Source organism: Dendropsophus ebraccatus, chromosome 8 (assembly GCF_027789765.1).
Source record: "Dendropsophus ebraccatus isolate aDenEbr1 chromosome 8, aDenEbr1.pat, whole genome shotgun sequence".
Taxonomy (NCBI): Eukaryota; Metazoa; Chordata; class Amphibia; order Anura; family Hylidae; genus Dendropsophus; species Dendropsophus ebraccatus.
Genome location: NC_091461.1, coordinates 59,989,336 through 60,016,202, shown reverse-complemented (window position 1 = coordinate 60,016,202; position 26,867 = coordinate 59,989,336). Strand labels below are relative to the sequence as shown.

Below are 26,867 nucleotides of genomic sequence, written 5' to 3'. Positions count from 1 at the left end.
CCAGGCAACGTTTTTCCAATCTTCTACTGTCCAATTTCGATGAGCTTGTGCAAATTGTAGCCTCAGTTTCCTGTTCTTAGCTGAAAGGAGTGGCACCCGGTGTGGTCTTCTGCTGCTGTAGCCCATCTGCCTCAAAGTTCGACGTACTGTGCGTTCAGAGATGCTCGTCTGCCTACCTTGGTTGTAACGGTTGGCTATTTGAGTCACTGTTGCCTTTCTATCAGCTCGAACCAGTCTGCCCATTCTACTCTTACCTCTGGCATCAACCTGGCATTTTTCGGACCATTCTTTGTAAACCCTAGACATGGTTGTGCGTGAAAATCCCAGTAGATCAGCAGTTTCTGAAATACTCAGACCAGCCCTTCTGGCACCAACAACCATGCCACGTTCAAAGGCACTCAAATCACCTTTCTTCCCCATACTGATGCTCGGTTTGACCTTCATGAGATTGTCTTGACCATATCTACATGCCTAAATACACTGAGTTGCCGCCATGTGATTGGCTGATTAGAAATTAAGTGGTAACGTGCAGTTGGACAGGTGTACCTAATAAAGTGGCCGGTGAGTGTATAAAGCTGTTGCAGCCCATCTCACACAGACCCGGTGGGAATGAAGTTTTTGAGGTGCCAACCATCTCAGTTAAGGATATGACCATCCCTTTGATCTGACCCCCAAGACTGTTACCATTTCTAATAAAAACACATTTTAAATTTTGGAAGCTATCCTATTATTTTCTGCCCTGACAAAAGAATTTATCCAACCTATTAGACAGACACTTTCTATTGTACAAACATCGCCCCAAACTATTTTTCCTATGAATTATAATTAAAACATGTTGTTTGCCACAAAACCAGTCGGCTCAGTTGTCTGCCGCAGCGAAGACCAGTACATTTAATAGCGAGGATTACCAGGCTCTGAGCAACAAACATCACTCTGTAAAACCAGTAGACCAGCCCTGCAGAGCGTCAGATGGCATCACTTACATAATACCGTATGCTGACAAACACCTGGCAGAGAGGAGCATTACATAACGGCATGAATGGTGAGGTATAGTGTTTTTCCTCATCTTCCAAGGCATCCTGAAAAACATAGCCATAGAATGTATCCGCGTTTTTCTGGCAGCATCCACCTTCTTCAGCCACAGGGAACTAAACGCAAAGTGTTCAGGTTCAGCTCAGGTTGCCGAAAAAGAACATTTTGACAGGTTTGATCAACACTAATTATCACCTTAGGCTGGTGGCTACACGCAAATTCCCAGAGGCCTTTGGGTCGCAGTGTAACCCCATTCACTTGCATAAGTGAAGGGGTCGCAAGACTGGGTAGTGAAACATGACGATTCCTGGTTGTGTGACCATGAGTCCTGGTGTAGTCTCAGCCTTTTGGAGGACACAATATGTAAAATAAAGTGTGATTTCTCCTATTCATTACCATGCCAGTTATCACCACTTGTTACAAACTGAGAGACATTGGTTTATCACCCCAGTGGATCACTACACACATAGACCAAGATGTCAGCACTGTTCTACCATTGTGTGTCCCAGTGGTTGGAATACCAATAATGGACTGGAATGAAGAAGAGGTAGACAGAGGTGAATTCTACATGGATGGATCCTCAGATTAGAAGAATGGTGCTTAGTGATCCCTTCTGTACTATAAGGTCCCTATTACATGGAGCCATAATCAGACAATTATCCCTCTGTGTAATAGAAAAAATGATCAGCTGATGACAATGATCATTGGCTGATCGTGCCTTTAGGTCCAGACCTAAAATCATCATTTGCCGACCACGCATGGCTACGTGTAATAGGGATGCGTGGCCGATGGCTACGAATTTACTACACTGTTACACATTACCTCCAGGCTCTCGGTCTTCTCCTGCCCTCTATTTTCACTCCCGGTGCTGCGGCTGCAGCTTCAAAGTGGTCTCTAAGCTTACAGGCCACTTAGCCAACCACTGGCAGCGGAGGTCCCGGCAAGTGATTGACTGAGTGGCCGATCAGCTCAGTCAAGCCGATCTGAAGCTGCAGCCGCAGTGCCAGGAGTGAAAGCAGAGGGCAAGAGAAGACCAAGAGCCTGTATTTTATAACAGTTTAAGGCAAGGGCTGCACAGACATCACTAATGATATCCATGCAGCCCTTGCTAAATGATCATGGAGCTGTGTAATAGGGTTACAATATTGATCACATAGCAAGCCTAGGATTATGTCTGGTAAGGAAAAAGGGTAACAAGCCTGCTAAGGAAGTGGTTAATGCGGATCTGTCATCGAACATCACATAGATCTGCCTAAAGAAAGTTAAAGTGATACTGTAACCCATGTTTGCAAGGGTGATGTTCGCAGCGGCTGCTGAACATTGCAGATTTACCATTATTAGTGGTGTGTATGTCTGCTTTTAGGTAAAAAAGGTTTTAAAACCCTTTTTCACCCAAAGAAGACACAAACCACTAATAAAGGTAAATCTGCATGGTTGAGCAGGCTGTTGTGGGTGACAGTATCACTGTGCAAAGTCATCATGGTGCCATGGAAATAAAGCATATGAATAGTATTCATAGTATAGTATCACTTGCATCTTGTGCCATGGCTTATCTATTCATATTCATATCATATTCATTCTATGTGACTGTTGGTTGAGAAACCAGTTGCTACAAGAGCGCCCACAATAGTGGCAGAGGTGTGCGGTTCTGAATCCTATGCATGGAAATAAAGCAGTCATATAAGACAGGGAGCAGGGCAACTGTATATCTGTGCAATAGTCATAGAGTAAAAATAAATGTTTACCCTAGGGTGGTCCTTTATGTTCACTCGCATTGTTGTATGGAGCTGTAAACCAAAAACAACTTACTTTCTGAGAATAAAAGGATCAGGCAGTTTAAATACAACATGCCCAATCCCTCCCCATACACATAGGACCCTCTGCTGCTCCAGGAAATACAATGCTCTGTGAGTTTTATTTGTGAACATATCCAAAAGCCTTTATACAAAGTCAGTGTAAAATCCCTGTGTTCTCGTATAATATTTTGCTCTGTAGTCTAATAATACAGAATTAGTTTTCTTTTCATGGCTCCATTTGATAATCTGCTGCAAGAGCATGATGTAAGCAAAACGCTATAAATCCTCTGCATTACCTCCTAGTGAGCGCAGGATGAATATGGCAGCTATCTGGGTGTGATGTAATCCATGCTGTGGGTTTGCAGTAGACTGTGCTGGAATGTGAGATCATGCTGCAGCAATCCTCCTGATGCAACTGCACTTTGTTGTTTCACTGAGTGAGATACAGTGCGTATCGAAACCGCTAGGGGCAGCAGAGAGCACGGATGGTCTCCAGCTGTTCGGATACGTGCAGAGCTGAGTGTAGTCTGCATTCCTATAGTCCAGGCTGTTGTCTCCAGGCTCTGGGGGCACAGAGAGCATCGCACAGCTCTAACACCAATCTAAACACACACACACATATATATGTATTATGAAATGTTGTGTACATCTTTGTTTTTACTACTTTCCTCTTTGCACTGCAGGTTTGATGCAAGTTTCCCATGTGTTTTTCCTATAGCCAGCACTAGCAATGTGTTGCAGAACTCTCAGCATAGTGGAGGTGCTTGCTGCAGAAACAATCCTATTCTGGAGTGTGGGACTGAGTCTTCTTATAGGGCTATGGATATGGGGGATGAAAAGGGAAAAAGATCAGACCTGTGATTGGGCTGGAAAATACATACAAAGATGCATGAAATCTTACCAGTATAGATGGCATCATGTGTGTGATCAGACCCTTATGCTTAATAGTGTGAGTGTGTGCTCAGATAATGTATGCCTGGGAATGAGTGTGTGCCCAGATCCTATATGCTGAGGGACAGGCTGAGTGTGTGCCCAGATCTTATATGCTGAGGAATAGGGTGAGTGTGAGCCCAGATCCCATATGCTGAGGAATAGAGTGAGTGTGAGCCCAGATCCTATATGCTTAGGGACAGGCTGAGTGTGTGCCCAGATCCTATATGCTGAGGAATAGGGTGAGTGTGAGCCCAGATCCCATATGCCTAGGAATAGAATAAGTGTGTGCTCAGATCATGTATGCCTAGGAATAGGGTAAGTGTGTACCCAGATCCTATATGCTGAGGAATAGGGTGAGTGTGAGCCCAGATCCTATATGCTGAGGAATAGAGTGAGTGTGAGCCCAGATCCTATATGCTTAGGGACAGGCTGAGTGTGTGCCCAGATCCTATATGCTGAGGAATAGGGTGAGTGTGAGCCCAGATCCCATATGCTGAGGAATAGGGTGAGTGTGAGCCCAGATCCTATATGCTGAGGAATAGGGTGAGTGTGAGCCCAGATCCTATATGCTGAGGAATAGAGTGAGTGTGAGCCCAGATCCTATATGCTTAGGGACAGGCTGAGTGTGTGCCCAGATCCTATATGCTGAGGAATAGGGTGAGTGTGAGCCCAGATCCCATATGCTGAGGAATAGGGTGAGTGTGAGCCCAGATCCTATATGCTGAGGGACAGGCTGAGTGTGAGCCCAGATCCTATATGCTGAGGAATAGGGTGAGTGTGAGCCCAGATCCTATATGCTGAGGAATAGAATGAGTGTGAGCCCAGATCCTATATGCCTAGGAATAGAATGAGTGTGTGCTCAGATCCTGTATGCCTAGGAATAGAATGAGTGTGTGCTCAGATCCTATATGCCTAGGAATAGAATGAGTGTGTGCCCAGATCCTATATGCCTAGGAATAGAATGAGTGTGTGCTCAGATCCTATATGCTTAGGAATAGGGTGAGTGTGTGTTCAGATCCTATATGCTTAGGAATAGGGTGAGTGTGTGCTCAGATCCTATATGCTTAGGAATAGAATGAGTGTGTGCTCAGATCCTATATGCTTAGGGACAGACTGAGTGTGTGCTCAGATCCTGTATGCCTAGGAATAGAATGAGTGTGTGCTCAGATCCTGTATGCCTAGGAATAGAATGAGTGTGTGCTCAGATCCTGTATGCCTAGGAATAGAATGAGTGTGTGCTCAGATCCTATATGCTTAGGGACAGACTGAGTGTGTGCTCAGATCCTATATGCTTAGGAATAGGGTGAGTGTGTGCTCAGACCTTTAAGCCTTGGAATAAAGCTAGTGTGTACATAGACCAGTTCAGCCTAGGAGTAGAGAGTGTGAAGCAGTGTTTGGGTATGCTGGGAGTTGTAGTCTTTCAGTAGTAAGAGCCCCAGGTCTGGTAAACACTGGTGTATAAGAATAAGAGTGCTCCCCCATGGTCCAGCACTGACTCCAGACATTATATAGATGGGGATCACAATACTCTGAGATCTTTGTATCCACTGATGTTACTATACTGCATGTACTACATAGGCCACATTGTTACACTGTACTCTGTATCACTAAAGAGGATTCCTATTGGCTTTCTGCTTTTTTTTTTTTTTTTACACCCTGACAATTCAGTCGGGATTTTTTTTAGAACCAGAGAAACTCAGTGGTTATTTGAACCTGAAGAACTACAAGTTCCAGCATACCCTAGCGCCCATGCAGGCACAAGAAGCAGAGCTTGTTTACAACTTATCTAGTGCAATGTGCACACATGCAGACGGACAGGTAACGCATCTTGTGATGGAGTACACCACCTGGTACATAGAAGTGATAGAATAGTCCTGATGCCATCTGATCAGGAATCACCCATCACCCTGATGAAGTGCTGACTGCAGCATGTTGGAGTGTTCTGCAAACTCCACACAGATGCCAATAACCTGCATATTGTGCCCAGATATATTGTACATTCACCAGAAAGTTCCATATGTATCTGTAGTGCCCAGTGCATGGGACACATGCTGCAGCTGCAGGCTAGATGCATGAGAAAAACAACATGTTGATCAGCTAAATCCTTCAGGGGGAGGAGGGGGGGGGGGGCTTGGTCTTGAAAGAAAGAAAAACAAGAGTACAAAGCAATGCTGCAGAGAAATGAGCAGAGTGCAGAAATGATAGACTGGAAGCCTTTGTCTGCAGCTCCCCCTCCTCTATCTGTCCTGCTATAAACACTCTCCCTTTAATGCAGACACTGACTTCAGTCCCAGCTGGGAGGGGGCGTGGCTGTAACCGGGCAGGATAGAACGTTGTGAACGTGCGCTGATTTCTCATTGGGAAGGGAGCAGTGGGCGGGGATAGAAGGTGCTGGGGAAGACGAGCCTCCGCTGAGTGGGCGGGGCTAGGAGCTGTCTGCTATATAAGCGGCTGTGCAGGTCAGGAGGCTGCCAGTGCCAGGGATGGTAACTAGCACTAGTGCGCTCAGCAGCTGCCAGCGCACGGTTTTAGCACTTATATCTACAGTCCAGCAGCATTCTTTTTAACTTATACATTTTCTACGGTTTATCAAACGTCCTACATCAATTCTCACTCCAAGCACTGTAAGTATCCCATTCTCCAGGGGATTGTTCACTTAGCAGGGGGTGTGAGCTAGTTAGTCGCTCTGTGTGTATGGGGTCCTATTGTAACCCTGACCTCGGGGACCAGCACTATGGCACTGTTCCACAAGGTGTTGCAAATCATCAACTCCCATCATCCCCTGTCAGTCTCATTGGTTCTGATTACTAAAGCTGGCAGATCCCCAAGCTATTGTTAATCTCAGGTAGCTGAATGCAGACAAGTGTGTATATCCCTATAGAAGTCAGATCCTTACAATAGTTTGCTGATCTGTGCTGCTTCCTGTACAAGTAGATGGAGCTCTGATGCAATGATCTCATCCTGCAGTAGTTGACACTTTTTTTGTTCTTTCTCTTTGCAGTGATTACTTGTTTTTGCACCAGCTCTCTCTAAGAATCCGTCATGCCTGCCAGAGGTGGTATGTTCTATGCTTTTCCTATTGTTCTGCCACCACCGATCATTGAAGAACCCAAAGACCTGTGGGATGGGCTCTGTGTTGACTTGTCTGAAAGATGTTCCAGTCTGCCCAATTCAGACTGTGAATCCCTAACCAGCAGCAACTCCTTCTCTGAACGTGGTAGGTATTCCTGATATTTTACTTGTCTTCATAAATCTTATAGATTGTAAGCCCTCGCAGGCAGGGTCCTCTTCCCCCATGTACCAGTCTGCCATTTGCCTTCATGTAACCTGTCTTGATCTTGTATTGTTTGTTTGTTACCCCTATCTATTGTATAGCGCTCTGGAATTAAGGGTGCTTTAAAAATAAAAAAATAAATAAATAAATTAAATAAATATTAATATCTGTTTGAGTCCCTTTATATCTATAGTCTAATATGCACCCTTTCTTCTGTTACAGATTTTGACGACTTTGATAACCTTTCCATACCAGACTCTGAGCTTCTCTCTGACCCTGAAGGAGAGCAACTGTGCCCCAGTCTTCTCAACATGATACAAAGAAGCCTAGACAAAGCAACAATCAACCCCTTAAGATGTTCGCAACTGCTCCCCCCTGATGATCTTCTATATCATGTAGGTCAAGAACTGATGCATTTGGCATACAGCGAACCTTGTGGACTCAGGGGTGCACTTATCGATCTCTGTGTGGAGAATCGCAAGGACTGTCACACTGTGGCACAGCTAGCTGTTGATCCATCTGTAGTACCTACTTTCCAGCTGACTATTCTATTTAAACTGGACTCTAGGTTATGGCCTAGAATTCGGGGTCTCTTCAACATGACATCAGTACCTGGGCATCCAATGAAACTTAGCCCTGGGTTCAAGGTCCTCAAGAGGAAACTGTATAGTTCTGATTTTATTATTGAAGAATGTTAAACTTTTATGTACTTAAAATGCCTGTAACCTGGGGTACTGCAATCACATGAAGGTTCATTGGGGGTATTTTTAGAATTACTGACTGGGCACCTTTTTAAAAAGGTGATTGATGTATCGGATTTTTTTTATACATTCAGTATTTTAGATGGGGATTTTTTTGTTTTGTTAACCCATGTGTCACCAGACTCCTGCCAACTTATGTCTCTTCTGGCAACAGATGGGTCCACTCTTCCACTGCCAAGTTTAGTGAACAACATTTGCTGTGCATTGATTTCTGCACTGATAACAAAAAGATGATGTACACGGTGAAGCTTTAACTTTTTTTTTTTTTTCCTCCCCATTGGGGTTTAGCGCACCTAGTTGTGACTATAAATTTGCAGTGGTATGCACACAAGTATAGAAGTTTAGCATTACGTGCACTGGTAGTACTGCAATATATATATATATATATTTTTTTTTTTTTTTTTTATTGTCTTTGTCTTGTGTTTTGTTTTTTTATTACTTTCCTCTGTATGCTTTAGCAGCTGGTCTGCACTAAAGGTGGTATAGCTCTACCTCTTATAGAGGGTGAATTGTTAAAACTGAAAACCCCCAAAGTACAAATTTCTTTTGGGACCAAGTGTGGGCTTTTGTCCCCCCTCGCTACTGATTCATTGGCAGCTAAAAGAGGTTCTATTAAGTAGCTCTACTGCAGTTAACAGTATGTGGAAAGCACTAGTATTCATTTCATTTGTTTGTATTCTGACATGCTGCTTTAATAAGGTTTACGAAAATATCTATTTACACTTGATGTTCAAGTAAAAATCAACACAATGTGCCTTTTTTTTTTTTTTTTTTTTTTTTTTTACTTTTCTAATAAACCGTAAGAAAATAATACTGTGTCCTTGTTTCTACTTGAAGGAATTTTAATGGTCCAATATGAAGTGTGGGTGTATATAATGCATAGAGGTAAGTGACCCTTGAACGCTGTGCATTTGAGGTTCACTTATTTCAAATTTTAAAGAGATGAGCGTAACTTGAGCATTTTAGAGTCTGACTGTTCAGCATTTGAATACTGGTGGCTGAAATTGGATGGAGTCTGGGAAAACATGGATGCGACCATAGACTGTATCAATGTTTGCCCGGACTCGCCGAGATCACCATCAGAAGCATATCGCCCGCTTATCCGAGAGGAGTCCGACGCTTATAGAGAATGACTGCTCCATTCATTTTCTCTGAGCGCCGGACTCTTCTCTCTGCGCGCTGGGCTTCCAATGGCGATATCTCTGCAATGGTAGCGGGTCCAGGAGCAGGACTTCGTGCGTGGGGTAAGTATAAGGGTCTCCACCGGGGGGGGTCGATCGGGCCCTGGCATGGGGGGGGGGATGGGGTGACGGGTTGTATCTAATTTGGGAGACTTCTGTACATGAGACACCTTGGGTAACAGTTAATTTCTTACTTGCTCAGGGTCTAATAGACACACAGTAGTACCGACAAGAATGGTGCAAAGTTGGGTGGCTTCATTATGAAGGGGTGTATATTGTATAATATCTTTTTATTTAATAGAGATGAGTAATTACTGGTGGCTGAAGTTGAATGTAGCCCTAAGGTTGGCTGGGAGGCATGGATAAAGACATAGGCATGGTTCACAGTGTATGACTGCGGCCATTGAGTGACACGGCCCTGTTACAGAGTGGCCGCTGTCTGTGAATTTCATCCCAGCCGGTACTGCTATACCAGCCAGATAAACATCACTTTATCTAAATTGGAATGCAGGCACATTTGGGTGTGTTCGCGCTCCAAATAAGCATAGCACACAATGGGAAGTGCAACCATCCATTCAATAGCGGCCACACAAAATAAACATGTCAGTTTTCTATGTGGCTGTACTGTATACAGTGCAGCTGTGGTCAATAGATAACAGCCGTTGCTGCAATCTGCAACAACAGCCGTTTTACGTTGTGTGAACATGGCCTTATATTCCAGGACTCCCTAAGGCTGCATCCAACCTAATGAAATGATGCGTGCTCAGGTTTGGACAAACTAGAGTGTGCTCGAGGGTCGCCCATCTCTAATCTTCAAAAAGATTGCACGTGGTATCGACTCTGTAATTTGGAGGGAGATTAATTAAGCAGTCTTATCATATATTCAATATTCATTCTGTATAGCAATTAGAGAAGAGAGAATTTACAGTATTAGGCTGGGTTCACACTACGTATATTTCAGTCAGTATTGCAACCAAAACCAGGAGTGTATTAAAAACACAAAGGCTCTGTTCACACAATGTTGAAATTGAGTGGATGGCCGCCATATAACAGTAAATAACTGCCATTATTTCAATATAACAGCCGTTGTTTTAAAATAACAAATATGCCATTAAATGGCGGCCATCCACTCAATTTCATCATTATGTGAACAGAGCCTTTCTGTGTTTTTAATCCACTCCTGGTTTTGGTTGCAATACTGACTGAAATATACATATACTGACTGAAATATACGTAGTGTGAACGCAGCCTTGGGCTGCATTCACAGGGCGGGTTTCTCCCTGCCCTGTACACATATAGGCAGACAAACTCGCAGCAGTATGCAGGGGGGGCTGCTGACAAACTCACAGCGTGATGTGCATAACGCTGCAAGTTTGTCAGCAGCGCACCCCCCCCCCCCGGTTAACCCCCCGCCGCCGGAGCCCATACTTCACCTTCTCCCCGCTCCAGCTTGCTTCGGGGGTTCCCAGCACGTCCATCAATGCGCTGCCCTGCCGCAGCGTGCTAATTGGCTGAGCGGGGCGTGAAGACACCGGGAGCCTTGAAGCAAGCCGGAGCATGTTAATTATAGGCTCCTGAGGGGGGTTATCAGGGTGGGCTGCTGACAAACTTGCAGCAGGATGTCCATCCTGCTGCAAGTTTGTCTGCCCATAGGGTGTACAGGGCAGGGATCCGCAACTGGTCTTGCTGCGAATTCGCAGGGAGAAACACACGGATCTGTTACGTGTGAATGCAGCCTTAATGAACCAAAGCACTATGTTAGCTCTGCAATAGCTTATCAGCCAGATTGGCTCGTTTTTCATCGGTTTGGCAAAGAACTGTTTCCGATTCTTGGGTGAGATCTTTGGTCCTAAGGGGCTACTCTCTAGAGCTTGCTCAGACTCCCCCAGATACATGTTTCATAAATCCAGGGAAACCTCATCTAATGGCCCTTATTCAGGATTTCATCGAAAAAGGGGCGTTGGAAAGAGTACCATGGCATCAACGCGGAAAAGGGGTGTACTCCCGCATTTTTGCGGTCCCCAAAAAAGAAGGTCTATGGAGGCTCGTCGTAGATCTTACCTTTTTGAACCGTTACATTGTAAAGAGAAGGTTCAAGATGGAAACGATAAGGTCCGTCATTTCCATGCTGCAAGGAGGAGATTTCATGGCCACCGTGAATTTAAAAGATGCGTACCTCCATATCCCGATCTTACCAGCACATCGGAAATATCTACGCATAGCGATTCGAGTGGGACATCATCAAAGGCATTACCAATTCACATGCCTTCCCTTCGGCCTATCTTCGGCCCCACGTGTTTTTACCAAAGTCCTGGTGGTCCTAGCTGCCCTCCTAAGACTCGAGGGCATTTTTTTTGTTCCTTATCTCGACGATTGCATGCTGAAAGCTCCATCACGAGATCTACTGAGACATCATCTGTCAAGAACAATCAACCTTCTGCAAGAGCATGGGTTTATAATAAACCTCAAAAAATCCTGCCTTGTTCCCTCTCAGACGTGTCAATTCCTGGGTTTCATTCTGGATTCAGCGCGGATGACAGTATGTCTGTCGGAAGATCGAGTAGCGAAGTTGAAGTCCCAGGTCACCTCCTTGATGTCTGTGCGGAGAACCTCGTTCAGGGCGGCCATGTCAATTCTGGGTCTCATGACCTCATCCTTGGACGCGGTACCATGGTCCAGAGCACACATGAGGCCTCTCCAGAAGGACATTCTTGCTCAATGGAACAGGCGTCCGTGGGGTCTCGACAACAAGATGGTTCTTTCTCACTCAACCAGGAGGGACCTACTTTGGTGGTTGCATCCAGGGCGGCTGGTGGAAGGCAAATCCCTTCTAATGTCATCACAGTTGGTCCTAACCACAGATGCATCCAGTCGGGCCTGGGGGGCTCATCTGGGCAATCATTGGGTCCAGAAGGCTTGGTCTCGAACAGAGGCTCAGTTTTCGTCCAACAGGAGAAAATTACGGGCAGTACGTTTGGCCTTAATGTCTTTTTCCCCGCTTGTCCTACATCACAGGGTCTTGATCCAGTCCGACAACCTCCCTGCAGTGTTTTACATGAACAAGCAGGGAGGGACGAGGTCTCCACACTTGGAGGAAGAGTGTCGCCTCTTGATGACCTGGGCGGAAGACCATCTTCAAGAATTACGTGCAGTTCACATCAGAGGCAGTCTGAACTCCAGAGCGGATTGGTTGAGCAGAAATCAGGTGAATCCAGCAGAATGGAGTTTGAATCCAGAAGTCTTCAGGCAGATTACGTCTTTTCTGGGACACCCAGATATGGACGTCATGGCGACCAGGCAGAACAGGCAAGTGGAGAGGTTCTGCTCAATTTACAAGCAGGATCAGGCAGAGGGGCTGGACGGCCTCTCAATCTCCTGGAAGGGGATGCTAATTTATATCTTTCCCCCTTTTCCCCTGATTGCGAAAGTACTCAGCAAGGTCCTGGAGGATCAGGCTACCGTCATCGCGATCCTCCCCTTTTGGCCAAGAAGGGCCTGGTTTCCTCTCGCGTGCAAGCTCTCGAGCGGTCGCTGTTGGGAAATCCCTCTTCGCCCGGATCTTCTCCTGCAGAACGGCCTGTACCATCCGGCTCCAGGCAAATTCCAGCTTGCGGTCTAGAGTCTGAAAGGGACAATCTGAAGAATCTTGGTTTAGCGGACGAAGTTGTGGAGGTATTGATGGCGTCTAGGAGACCTTCGACCATCAAGGTATATAATAGAATACTTCGAAAATTCCATGCCTGGTGTTCAGTCAAAGAGGTTTCTTCGGCCTCCGTCTCCAGTGTGCTGAAGTTTCTTCAAGAAGGATTTCAGAAGGGGCTGAAGACAAATACACTAAAAGTACATTTTTCAGCCATTAATGCCTCTCTTCAAGGTATCCTCTCTAACAATTCACTAGTGAGGAGATTTTTCAGGGCCACTAGATTATTGCGCCCTCAAATTCGGGAACCAGTTCCTTCGTGGGATCTTCCCTTAGTACTGGACTCCATGACTAAACCTCCTTTTGAACCATTGACGGAAGTGGCAGAAAATTTTTTGTCATGGAAAACCTTGTTCCTGGTGGCGATTACCACTGCGAAAAGGGTGGGAGAAATTCAATCCTTTTCAGCCAAAGAACCTTACCTCCGTTTCTCCCAAGATCACCTCATTCTGAGAACTCGCAAAGGTTTTCTGCCCAAGGTTCCTTCAACAGAAAATGTGAATCAAGAAGTATACCTACCTTCTTTCTTCCCTGATCCAGTTGACTCAGAACAACAGAAATGGCATCTGCTGGATGTAAAACGTGCAGTATTAGTATACCTGGACAGAACCAACGCCTTTAGAAGATCGGATGCGTTGTTTGTGCAATTTCAGGGCCCGAATAAGGGTAAACCTGCAACGAAAGCTTCATTGGCAAGATGGATACGCAGTGCAGTAGCTTCAAGTTACTCCTCAGCTGACCTTCTTCCTCCAGAAGGTTTCAGGCCCCATTCTACAAGATCCACCTCAACATCGTGGGCGGAGTTGGCTCAGGTATCCTTGGATGAGATATGTCGTGCGGCGACGTGGTCAAGCCCATGTACCTTTATGAAACACTACCGTGTGGATGTGCTAGCTTCCCAGGCGGCGACCTTCGGCAGAAGGGTGCTTGAATTGGCGACTGGGTGATGTCTTCCCGCCCTATATTGTTCACTGCTGTTTAAATCCCTTTGTGTGCTGCCGATGGGACGAAATGGAAAGTTCAAATTTTCTCACCGAAATTTCTTCTTTCCATGAGTCCCGAGGCAGCACAATATACCCTCCCATTAAATACCTTATTGCTGCATACAAACACAGTGTTATGTGGTCTCTCTCTCCTTCTTATAGTGGTTTTCTAGAGGAGGTGCTTGTGGTGGATTGGTCTCTGCTGATTATTCAATCAGGTGTTTTGTTTTTTCTTCTGTCCTAGTAGGAAAAGAGGAAACTGATAACCCTTTGTGTGCTGCCTCGGGACTCATGGAAAGAAGAAATTTCGGTGAGAAAATTTGAACTTTATTATGATGGAATCCAACATGTGGCTGTCTTTAAATATTGTCTAAGGCCTTATTCACACGTTCAGTAATATTTTCTAGTCCTGAAACTACCCGCTAAAAATTACAGATTGGACATCAGTAGTACATTCGTATTGCATCCGTATTTCCGTAAATCCGTTTTTACTACTGACTGCTTTATACAAGTTAAAAAAGTTGAGTAGGTAAAAAAAAATAGCACCAGTTTGCCCAACCCCTAAAATAAGTCACATGATCGCTTGTTAGCCTGTGGTTGCTTAGAAACAGAACCTTGTGACCTATGAGTCATCCGTATTTTTTTACGGGAATACGGAAATACGTATGCCATACATGTTGCAATGTTGTAAACAATTGATTTCAATGAGAGGATCAGTAAAAAAATCTGGGTCCGCACTAGGACATGTCCTTTTTTTTCTGCCATTGATTTTCATCTGTTTCATCTACTGATATTGTGAATAGCCCAATAGACATCAATGTGCACTAACTCGGATACCGAAACACGGATCCGTAAATTACGGGATGTGTGAATAAGGCCTAACTATTACCCCATTACATTGATGGTCGGCAATATGAATGGCTTGGAAATGTATTGGGGTCTGCTAGAACAAGGGAAAGCAAGAACCTGAGGTATCACCCATTGCAACCAGTTTAATCATAACTGAAGTGCTTCTTCACTGAAAACATTCAAGTGCTTGTAAAATAAAAATAAAAATGTTTTTTTTTTAATAATTATATTACAGGCATTTTGTTGCAGTTTTTATTTTGCTGCTTTGAGAGCCTATGAGAAAAAAGAACCTATACAAAGTATGTTGCATATCGTAAAATAAAGCTACAAGCCATGTTTGTGTGGTACTGGAGCTCATTGAAATGTAAGCTTTTCTAACCCTGGTCAACCATTTTCAGACTGACTTTGGGAAAAAGGCTGAATTTTAAAGGATATGGGTAATGCCTCTTTTATTTTGTGCAAGTTTTTATGAGTTGTCCCAACATAGGTGATACCTAGCTGATCGGTGGAGGTGAGACCACTGGAACCCCAACTGATGACAAGAACAAAGGTAATTTCTTTCATGAATTTGGCAATGTTGGCCATTGCTCTATATAGAATAATTGGACTGCTGGGTGCACGTGCAATCATGCTAGGGTGCAAGTGAGTGCCTGTATTCTTGTGATGAGTTGGGTCCCACCGTCAGCTAGTTATCCCCTTTGCTTGAATCTTGGGGCAATCCCTTTCACTTCAGTGGGAGGATATAATATGGTGTGAGGAGGCTTCATGTATACAGTACATTCATTTCTAGCTATCAGAATCTTTTTGACTTGATCACCATATGATATTAGCATTTCCACTGCATTACTAAAATACATACATAGATAGATAAATAGAACTGTACAGCATGTTTCATATCAGTGCAAATGTAATTAGCAGCTACAACCTAGCCTCAGTAATACATAGGATAGCTAAGCATTTGCGAACCAATCATTCAAAGAGTATGTGTCAACTCCTCATTAAAAAAGCTAGTCACTAATTAGAGAGTGTTCCATTGCTTCACAGAATGTTCTTTAGGACGAGCTGTTTGTATGAACCATCCTTTAGTTAATAATCCTTTCATACCCATTGAATTTATCATAGCAGTAATTGTCAATAGCATTTTTTTAAAAATTGCAGGATATTGTTGGATAGTTGCACAAGTTGCGGGGTATTCTGTATGGTAGTCACTTAACTATACTCTGAAGACCTTTTGGTTTCATATCTTGCAACTGATAAATGCTAACAATTCATCTGTAAATGCTTATAAATTACACAATGAGGTATTTTAAACTTGCATGTGGTAAAAGCATTGCAACTGAGTAGCATAGCCTCCTGTGTATGGGTCCTATTAGACAGGCGATGAAGGCCCAATCAATATAGTAAATAAGCGCAGATCTGGTAAATCGGCGCTCGTTTACTGGGCCTATTACACAGCCCAATAATTGTTTAGCAAGGGCTGCACGGACATCGTTGGCGAAGGCCCAAACAGTTAATACTTCACCTTTCCATGCTCCCGGTCTTCTCCTGTGCTCTGTATGTATGTCCCTTCACCACGTGCTGCAGCGTCAGAGCGGCCTTTATGAGCTGACAGGCCACTCAGCCAATCACTAGCCAGGGCGATCAGCTCAGACCACTCTGAAGCCACAGCACGTGGTGTCAGGACTCATACAGAGCACAGGAGAGGACCGGGAACGTGGAAAGGTGAAGTATTAACTGGGCTATCGCCAGATGTCAGCCGTGCATCACTATTACACGTAGCGATGCACGGTTGGCAGCCAATGATTTTAGGTCTGGGCCTAAAGAAACGATCAGCCAATGAAAGTTTCATTGGCTGATTGTTGTCTCTATTACACAGAGCGTGTAATAGGGCCCGATGTGTGATGGATGCATATGTGCTACAGACAAAACCACTATATCCAGTAATGCAATACATAGATATGCTTTTCTATACAGTAGTGGTCTTTATACACTACTATCGCTATATCAGTGAAGGCAATGTTTCTCCTTAGACGTTCCATTAGTGATGCTTTGCAGACATCATTGTGCTGTATCCTATAGCAACCACATACCAGCTATTAACACTATGTTGTTAAATGGCCCTGCCTAAGTATAGAATTCCACTTAGAACATCTAGAGTTTCTGAAGTTCCTTTTGGCCTTCCTCGTGAGCCTTAAGATTGCTACTGGATCTTTTCCATTCCCTAAGCAAAGACGTGACCCAAGGTATTTAGTTCCCAACATTTGTACAAACACTGCTGAATGAGCCTTGACCTAAGCACTGACAGATGACAGCAGATGGTTGGGTTACTAATGTAAGTTTATGGTAAGATCATATAGCAGACACAAGCATCATCACATGGTTCACAAACAAAAGCACATATGCAGTTTTTTCGTAACACAAGTGCAGTATTAGGCAAGTGAGAGTAGCTCTATCCCAGTGAAAGGCCACATCCAACACTTTATCCTTTCCAAAGTGTCCATTGATATTCCAGGAAGTTAAAAGTGGAGATGTGGATGTTGCAATCTAAACTGTTGGCCAAACTCTGCCTGTGAATCATTGCTCATATAATCTGATCCATGTTGTTTTTGTTATGCTGCATTTCTCTAATAATGGACTATGGAATTTGAAACACATGTGATCTTGTTTTCCAAATCTTATAAAACTAAAATGTCACAAAATTCTACAAGACTAGCAAATGGTACAGTTGTTTTTAGGGGGTGACAAACCTAACAACGGCTGCCATTTTGCCGGGCCTCTCCAAAATACAGCCCACAGGAGCAACATTTACTAGTTCCTGTAGACTGAGCGGTGTAGCCACCATATAGAGGGAACCGTACTGCTGTTACATCACAGTCCTTCCCATCTGCTGCTCTGTAATGATCTTTAGGTTGACACTTTATAGAAGTATTATTGAAAGGGGTATTATGGGATAATAGGGGATAAATGTTGGATCACATTGGATCACAGGTGGTCTAACTTCTGGGACCCCCTGTGATCTTGAGAATAGGGCTTAACAGTAGTTTTATTTAGACATGGAATGGAAGACTTCTGTGAGGAATATAGGATCATCTAATTTAAACATGATGTAGAGGTATTATTTATCCATTGTATGGCGACATTGTTTTATATTAATTTTTTGCAATTATAAAAGCTGTCAAGAAATGGCAAGTAGTGAAGGGGTGTGTTTTCTTGGGCCCCATCTGTATATAACTGGGTCAGAGAAATAGGTTTTGTAAAGGTTGCTAATACTATTTTCTACCACATGCCACATGTTTTTACTATATCTTTTTTTCCTATTGATGTGAGCGGCAGGAAACCACCTTGACCATCTTACTAAATAAGAACACCTTGGCGGACATTTATCAATGTTGCGCCCTTGGCATACGCCAGGGAGAAGGTGCAGGTTCGCCCAGTATGGCTACCGTATGCCCAGCTTGCCTAATGTGCCTCCTCCCACACCTCATTTATCATGCGAGCAGGCGTAAATCATAATACAAATATACACCTGCTGGAAGCAGGTGTAGATTGGTTGTGTCGGGCGCAGGGACAGATGGGTTTACTAAGAGGCCTCATAGTGAATCCGGCCGGGGGGAAGCGAGTGGGGCCTAATTTAATGTGTCACTGTCGTTATAATTTTCAAAATCAACAGTAGATGTGATATAAAGCAAGTTTACAATATACATTCATTATTTTGTTGTCGTTATCATGCTGTAAAATGAAGCTGAACTTACCAGAAATCCAGGTCCAGTCTCCTGAAGGCAGATTTTCTGACTTGTGCTGGTGGAGAAAAACAGACAAAACCCAGGAATTCCGGACAGTACAGAGAGTTACGTCTCAATATGTCCATCAATCACATGACTGCCTTCTCTCTGTGAGTGCTCAGATGACCTGGGAAACATGGGACCTCCTTTTTTCTGACTATTTGAGAACAATAACAGAAAACAGGAGGTACTGTGTTTTCCATGATAACTAAAAAAAAAAAAAAAAAAGAATGTAAATTGCAAGCTTGCTTTATATCACATATACTGTTGATTTAGATTCTTAAAGTTATAACGACAGTGACACTTTAAGGGTACTATTACAAGGAGCGATAATCGGCCGAATCGGCCTGATTCGGCCGATTATCGCTCCATGTAATAAATACAACGATCAGCCGATGACAACGATCATCGGCTGATCGTTGATATAGGTTTGGACCTATTTTCGTTGGGCGCCGACTGCGCACCGCTACGTGTAATAGCGGTGTGCGGCCGGCAACTGACAATGTACATTACCTATCCACGTTCCAGGGCTGCTGCTGCGGTCTTCTTCTCCCCAGGTCCTGCGTGCTCTAGCTGCAGAGTGGTCTGTCAGCTGACAGGCCGCCCGGCCAATCACAGGCCGTTGCGGTCCCGGCCTGTAAGTGGCTGAGTGGCTTGTCAGCTGACAGGCCACTCTGAAGAGTGCGCGGGACCTGTGGAGAAGCGGACCGCAGCAGCAGCCCTGGAATGTGGATAGGTAATGTATGTAGTTTAAACAAGGGCTGCAAGAACATCGGTAACGATGTCCCTGCAGCCCTTGTTAAACGATTATCGGGCCGTGTAATAGGCCCAGTAAGCGAGCGACGATCTAGCAGATCGCTGCTCGTTTACAGGTATTATCGGGCCCCCATCGTCCCGTTTAATACCGCCCTAAGACCGGCACCAATCTTAATAAATGTCCCCCCACCCCTCAGTGTGTAGGTGGTCATATAATACAGTGGAATATAAAAGACATTTGGATTCTTTGAAGTGAAGATCTTTGTATTTTTCCACTAGTGTATAAAGCTTAGTCATGATCCAAAAGTGACTCCATAATTTGGTGGACAAGCTCTTTCCTATATTAAAATATACACCAGCTAAGGATGTCGAGTTTCCTCTTGTATGTCAAAGCAAAAGGAATAGGCAAGGCAAGGTACAAAAGTTCCCGAGCATGAACAAATCATTTCCACTTCTGTAACATGTCTTCCTGACTATGGTCACTAGACTGGGTTGCCTTGTAAGCAAATCAAATCTGGTGTTTGACATTTTATTACAGTTCTATTATTATGTTTGTATTCATATGGTGCCAACATATTCTGCTGAACGGTGCAGTCAGAGATCTTTAGTTAAACACATCAGTTCATGCATAAAAAACACCAGGTCAAGCTGTCCGGAGAACAACCAGCGAAAAAGGTTTAAAAAAAGAAAATGTATTGTAGAAATATGAAAGAGGAGGTTATAAATAAGGGAATGGGTGTAATAAATTAAAGTGAATGTACCAATTTGCTAACTGAATTTTTAAATTTGTTTTACACTTCCTCGTCAGTGGTGGCTCGAAGATGTCAATGGCGTGATCTTTTTTTCAAAATGCTGCCTGGTTTTCGCGATCAGCGTCAGCAAGGTAGTGTTAAGAAAAATTTTTGTAAGTGAATTGGTACATTCACTTTAAAGAAAATAAATTTTACCCTGCCTCTTAAAAAAGCTCTGATGTGTCACGGCAACATGTCAAAGGTTTTAAATGGTGGTGTCCACGTGCCAAAAAGCAAATGGATGGAATCACTCAGCTTAGTGGAAGGGGGAAAAAAACATATAGGGGGAAATTTTATCAAGCCTTGAATGCCAGTTTTCTAGCATAAAAAAGCATATTTTTCTGCCTAATTGGGGAAGATTTATCAAACATGGCGTAAAGTGAAACTGGCTCAGTTGCCCCTAGCAACCAATCAGATTCCACCTTTCATTCCTCACAGACTTTGGAAAATGAAAGGTGAAATCTGATTGGTTGCTAAGGAAACAGAGCCAGTTTCACTTTAAATCATGTTTGATAAATCTCCCCCCAATATGTTTAAAAATTGTCGATTTGTCTATGCCACATTTTCAGGTGTTTGCATTGGCAAATTGGTGAGGTTACAGTTCTATGGGGGGGACCTTAGCTTTGTGTAGGACACTATTACTGTGTAGTAGCAGTAAAGGGGCAGGATTAGTGTCTGCAGAGAATTAAATGAAATCTATCAGCTGTAATTCACATTCCAAACTGCTGATACTGTTACATAGCTGTTATGTCAATGACACACATCGTACCTTTCATATATTTGTCTCTTCCTCCAAGCACTGGGTAGTACTGTCAGTGACCGACTGCTTCACCTTAAGTGCGAGAAGGAGTACTACCAGAAGTCTTCCCACCCCGCTGCCGTTCAGCTGTACAATCAACACTGACCTAAGCAAAGATCATTCCATACTTATTTTATCAAAAATTCTATAGTACAAAGGGGCTTTCACAAGTACAACAAGCTGTGACACCTTAAGGCCCTATTACATGGAACGTTTATCATGCGAAAAATTGTTATATAGTTTGAATTTAAACTATAATCATTTCGTGTAAATGCGGGCAATGGAGTAAATGACCATAGTCAAACAGGATCGTAACTAAGGACTATTGTTCTGTGTAATATGGTGGACGTTTCAGGTAGCTCTTGTTTGCAATCGTTTATCGTTAAATATCGCTTTGTCTAATAGGACCTTACTTTCTCCTTCCATACCTGACCCTGCTTGGGAGTCAGCTTCGAGGTGTCAATCAGACAGGGTGAGGGAGCTAGGAGACATTCCAAATTGCAGTATTTCTGAAGCTCAGGAAAACCTCTTTGGCTTTTGACAAGAGAATGAAAGGATTTTCTATGTTATGGAGGCACAAACAGATATATGAAAGGTACCATGTTTCTCCTTGACCTCATAGCTATCTAGCAGTGTCAGCTGGAATGGGAATTACAGCTGAAAGATTCCCTTAAAGGGGGATTGTTCACTGTGTTGGGAGCACTATATGCATACGGTAAGCAGACACAGAAGAGGGGCACTATTAGTGTGTTTGTTTCACTATTACTCAGGGGAACAAAGAGGTATATAATTATTGTGTGGGGTTTTATTACTATCTGGGGCACTGTCTATTTGTCACTATTCTTTATTTATTGAGTCAAGCCAAGCCCCAAGTGTTAATGTCATAACACACACACATATTACAGTATACAGTATATACACATGTAGCAATGTAGCCACACATCTATGTCAAATAATATTCTAAAAGCAAAACATAAACAGAATTACCTGAAAATCCTGTTCTTCAGACTTAATCCCAACATTGTTATAACAATATTATCATAGTGATAGTTGTATTTCACTCCTATCATACAGAATGCAAAGAACAAGGAACCTAATATGAGAACTGTATGCAGTATCATTACAATGTGTCACCGATAGTACAGTATGTCCACATTAGAAGTCAATAGGTGACATACCAATAGGTACAAATCATTAATGCGTTGTTTATTAAAATAAAACGTATAGTTCTCTCCTCTGCCACAATGTATTCTCTATTGTATACATAGCAGTAGCAGAATGAGAGGACCTGGGCTTACTGAAAATACATACAGCGTTCAGCATGGTGACAATACAGAATAGTTCACATTTTAACTAACCAAAGAGTTTAAAGAGGAGGCATCAGTAGAGGCTTATATAGAGGAGACGGGCTTTATGATATATCAAAATGGAGCCCCCTCCTGGTGCAAGTATATACCATCACACTGTATCAACGTGCAGTAGGAAGACTTATAATAGCCTCCTGTCTCCTTTCCATGTGCCTTGGGTCAGTTGCTGATTTTTTTTGTTTGCTAATAAAGTAGAAGGGAACCCTGCAGCCCCTGACCATTCATTAAAATAAGGACTGCAGCAAACCTAGGCTGGCCCCCCTCTCTCTGGGGGCCCCATAGCAGGAACATCATCTGCCTCTATGATATCTATGCTTTTAGCTGGATTTCACACATGGGCGTTCAGGTCTCCCATTCTTCTGTTAGGCCCAGTTGGCCCAGTGATTGTATCCCCACTGATATCACTGGGTGAGAAATTATTATTTTGGGGAAACTCCTTTAATACTAAATTAGCTACAATTTTCTACTTTATCACGAGCCTGCAGGCAGTTGAACCTGACAATCGAATGTCAGCCAGCTGGTTTTATAGGACTGAGCCAAGTCATGTAAGATTCTCCTCAGGCTTGCTTATTATAAATGTAACATTGCTAATGTTAAAGAGAGAATAGGAAGAAGAAGAATTGAAGTTATGAAATTTCTTAAAGGAGAAGTCCAGCGAAAATCTTTATTAAAGTATTGTATTGCCCTCCAAAAGTTATACAAATCACCAATATACACTTATTACGGGAAATGCACATAAAGTGCTTTTTTTTCCATTGCATCAAGGCTTCACTTCCTGGATAACATGGTGATGTCACAACCCGACTCCCAGAGCTGTGCGGGCTGTGGCTGCTGGAGAGGATGATGGCAGAGGGATGCTCAGTGTCCCTCCAGTGCCCTGTGTCTCTCAGTGTCCCCCTGCCATCATCCTCTCCAGCAGCCACAGCCCGCACAGCTCTGGGAGTCGGGTCGTGACATCACCATTTTATCCAGGAAGTGACATCACCGTGTTATCCAGGAAGTGAAGCCTTGATGCAGTAGTACGTGCAGGAAAAAAAAATCACTTTATAAGCATTTCCCGTAATAAGTGTATATTGGTGATTTGTATAACTTTTGGGGGGCAATACAATACTTTAATAAAAAATTTGCGCCGGACTTTAAGGTGAACTGAAAATTTAAAGAGGGTTACTATATGTGTAAAATAGAAAGTGTTTTCTTTTCTATGAATTTTACTTCACTGATATCATACTAGTGGCTAAGGACTACAACTTTGGATTATGACTTTACTGCATGGACAGCAGCACTATAATAATAATGCTATATAGGATCATGCATCCATTCTCTTGTTGAGAATCCTATCTACTGCTTTGATCTCTATGAGATGTCTGATTGACAATTTCATCTTTAAAGAAACTCTTTCAATTCATTTCACAATCTCATGCTATAAAAATATTCACCAGAATGATGTCTGTGGGCCTGAGTCATGCTGAGTAAACGTGCTATCCGTGTTGCATCATTTCTGTAACAGGATGTATGTGTGTGGACCAGGGGCACGTTTCATATATTCTTTATAAGTATGAAATAGGACCTCATCTACTTGTCAGATTGATTTCTGCTTTAAAACTACTGAATAGACATTCTGCATACTTCAGATTAATGTGCTGAGTAATGGTGACATTAATTCTGAATACTGAAGCAACAGAATATCTCTGTTGGTTCCCAGGACTTTTTATTTTCTGACGGTCTAGCATAGGCCATCAAATCTGAGAGGAGGGAGTTGACACCTGGTACCCCCTGCCAATGAACAGTTTGGCAGACAATAATAATAATAATAATAATAATAATAATAATAATAATAATAATAATTATTATTATTATTATTATTTTATTTATATAGCCCCAACATGATCTGCAGCACTTTACAATTCTGTAAATAGATAAAATCAGACAATACAGACGTACACGTCTAACCATCATCTCAAACATGAGGAGTGAGGGCTCTGCTCACAAGAGCTTAGAATCTGTGGAAAATCAGAGGTGCCCTTGCCCTGCACATTGGCTATGCCAGGTTATTGCAGATTAGTTCCTATTCACATCTATCACCAGGGCCAGAGTGGGACTAACATTCAGCCCTGGCATTGGTAGGCATAGGGGCCGCTCACTGTCTGATTTAGGTTAAATATGTTTAATGTTTTTTTACAGCATGCAGAATTTTCAAAACAAGTACAATCCGGGGAATGGGTTTAGCAGGATATCGACAGCAGCGGAGGCCAGCATATGAATGGAGAATAAGACACCTCATGTCACCTTTAGGGCCTGTTTACACTTTGGATTCGGCACAGAGTTTCCGCCAGGAACCTCCATCCTTAATCTCCACAATGGATCCCTCCTGCTATGTCTTTGAATGGGAGGGCTCATGTGCCTCCGCCCTACGTTCAAAGAATTGACATTCCTGGCGGAACCTGTAGTGTGAACGGGCCCTTACTCTCTCTTTGGCACTCATATGTAAGGCCCATTTTCACCAATTCCAGATTAGGTGACTGTAGGAGTTCTAGTGGCAGCCATATTGGTTGCCACCCAACATTCCTAACTATAGATCTATCAAAAAGAGACACTACACAGATAATGTATACTGAGTATGGTACTGTATACATACTAACAAATGTGCAGCTGATATGGTACAAGAACAATACCATCTGAATGTTCAAATTCTAGGCACTTGTAATAGTCCACAGCAGGGTATAAGGTAATTGGTATATTAGAATAAACCTGTCTCTATAGTCACTATATATAGCATCAAGAGGGATTATTTCAATATGAGAGCTCAGGCCAGCTGGATCTGTGACAAACACACTGATGCAACTCTACATTCTTTTGTATCATAACAAAATGGATTAATGTCAGTTCTCAATTGCCTTGGAACAGATCCATGTTCAAGCAGTGAAGCAGTGGATTTTATGTCCTGAGCATATAGCTCTGAAGGTTTCTACATACACAGCACATTGCAGAAGTTACTATATCAATATACAGTTTACATCCAGAATTGTTTACTTGCAAACAACTATCAGCTCTCAATCTTCCAAGTTCAAGTAGAAAACCTGAGCGACTACAGTGCTCCCCCCCCCCAATTCACAGACCACTGTCCCACTTTATATGGGGCTCCATATAAGATGTTCATGATTTTATTCCCATTTATGATGCTATCACCTGAACAGATTACTGATGAATTTTACTAATTTAATTTTAACCAGAAATATATTTTCATTGTTTATTCTGCAATTTTAGTTTTCATACAACAGTATTATATTAGAGGGTATGTAAAGATTATCTAATAGCCAAAAATAACCATTTTGATATTCCCACCAGTGGCGGGGCAGCGCACTGATTGGCTGAGCGGGACGTCCAGCCGGGAACCCCTGAAGCAAGGCGAAGTGCGGAGAAGGTAAGGTATGCTCCGTCCGGCAGGGGGTTAAGGGGGCGGTCACTTCCATACTCGTAGTAGGATGTCAATATGTATGTATTCTCATTATAAATGTCTGGCAAGGGATCCACAGTAGATTTCGATGCAAATTTGCAGCATGAAATACGCTGCGGATCCGGTGTGTGTGTTTGTACCCTTAAGGTGAAACCACCTGTTGTTTGTCTAAATCGCCATGGTTTCTGCATCAAAAGACATAGGGGTAGATTTATCAAACTGTTGTATAGCAGAATTGGCTCAGTTGCCCCTAGCAACCAATCAGATTCCACCTTTCATTTCTCACAGACTCTTTTGAAAATTAAAGGTGCAATCTGATTGGTTGCTAGGGGCAACTAAAAAAATTCTACTTTACACCAGTTTGATAAATTTCCCCCCTATTTTGTTTTTGCCTGTGTTTTGCCCACAGCTTTTTACGACAATTTTGAGCCAATGTCAGACAGGAGTCCAGCAGTAAGGAAAAATATACTTCAGTCTTTTCCCGTTCCTTTTGAATAATTTTCTTGCTTTGTCTGGAAAAACCGAATAAAGATGATGAACTAATAATAATTGTCTAAGACATGTCACACCCAACCCTATCTCCACCTAGAAACTAACAACGCAGAGTCAGAACCACACATCTGTCTATTTATAAAGAAGCTGGTGCCTTTCACATAAAGACAATGATGACGGTCTGCTAAAGAATGTGACTGGTGCAGATGATCAATAGACTGATGTAACTAAAACCCCTATTACACGGGGCGATGTTGAGGAGCAAACAAGCGCTGTCAGCGATTGTTTGCGCCTCGTTCCCCGCTCGCTGCCGTCGCTATTACATGCGTCGGCAGCAAGCTGGTGGGGTCCCGGGGGGACTACGGGAAGGTGCAGGGGAGCTTGGTCGTCCGGGCAGCCTATAGGGGATAGTGGCTGTCTGCTGCCGCCGCTCTTATTCTACAGTTGAAAGACAAACGACAGTAATGATCAGCCGACATCGTTCATGTCGGCAGATTGTTGCCAAATACGGATGATATTCGTTTCGTGTAATAGGGCCTTAAAGGGACAGTGTCACATTTTTGATAATTTTTTAATGAAAAGTAATAAGTATAAATAAGTCTGTAGGATGTTTTTTTTTTTTTTTTAATGTAGTGTTTCACTATTTTTTTCTAAAATGTATTGCTGCACAGGGGGCTGCCATGTTTATAGTGTCTGTGTGTGACGTCATTTCACGACACACACACAGACACTATACGGCACCTCCACATCATTGAAGTGAACCGACGGAGTCCGTCTGGTTCACTTCACTGGAGGCTCCGTCACTGTGTACTGCGCATGTGCATAGACATGCGCAGTACACAGCTACAGTACATGGGGCGGGTGGCGGCGCCATTTTCTTGAGGTCCCAGCCCGAGAACCGGGGAGGAGAGAGAGAC

The 26,867-nt window shown here is 43.2% G+C and overlaps 1 protein-coding gene and 1 long non-coding RNA gene across 2 annotated transcripts in view; one reads left to right on the top strand and one right to left on the bottom strand.

Moving 5' to 3' along the window:
* Window positions 1-26,867, bottom strand: part of LOC138798614 (uncharacterized) — an 82,575-nt gene that overhangs the window by 25,575 nt on the left and 30,133 nt on the right. The gene's annotated exons all lie outside the window — the stretch shown is intronic.
* On the top strand, window positions 6,244-8,182 carry DDIT4 (DNA damage inducible transcript 4). The gene is made up of 3 exons (XM_069979147.1): window positions 6,244-6,385; window positions 6,763-6,978; window positions 7,258-8,182. Exons 2-3 carry the CDS (start codon window positions 6,804-6,806, stop codon window positions 7,731-7,733), a joined length of 651 nt encoding a protein of 216 aa, XP_069835248.1. The 5' UTR covers window positions 6,244-6,385; window positions 6,763-6,803; the 3' UTR covers window positions 7,734-8,182.

Excerpts from the sequence above, each read along its gene's own strand:
- DDIT4 (XM_069979147.1), top strand. The coding sequence starts at position 6,804 with ATGCCTGCCAGAGGTGGTATGTTCTATGCTTTTCCTATTGTTCTGCCA. Across the intron at positions 6,979-7,257 it reads CAACTCCTTCTCTGAACGTG|ATTTTGACGACTTTGATAAC; the intron begins GTAGGTATTCCT and ends CTTCTGTTACAG.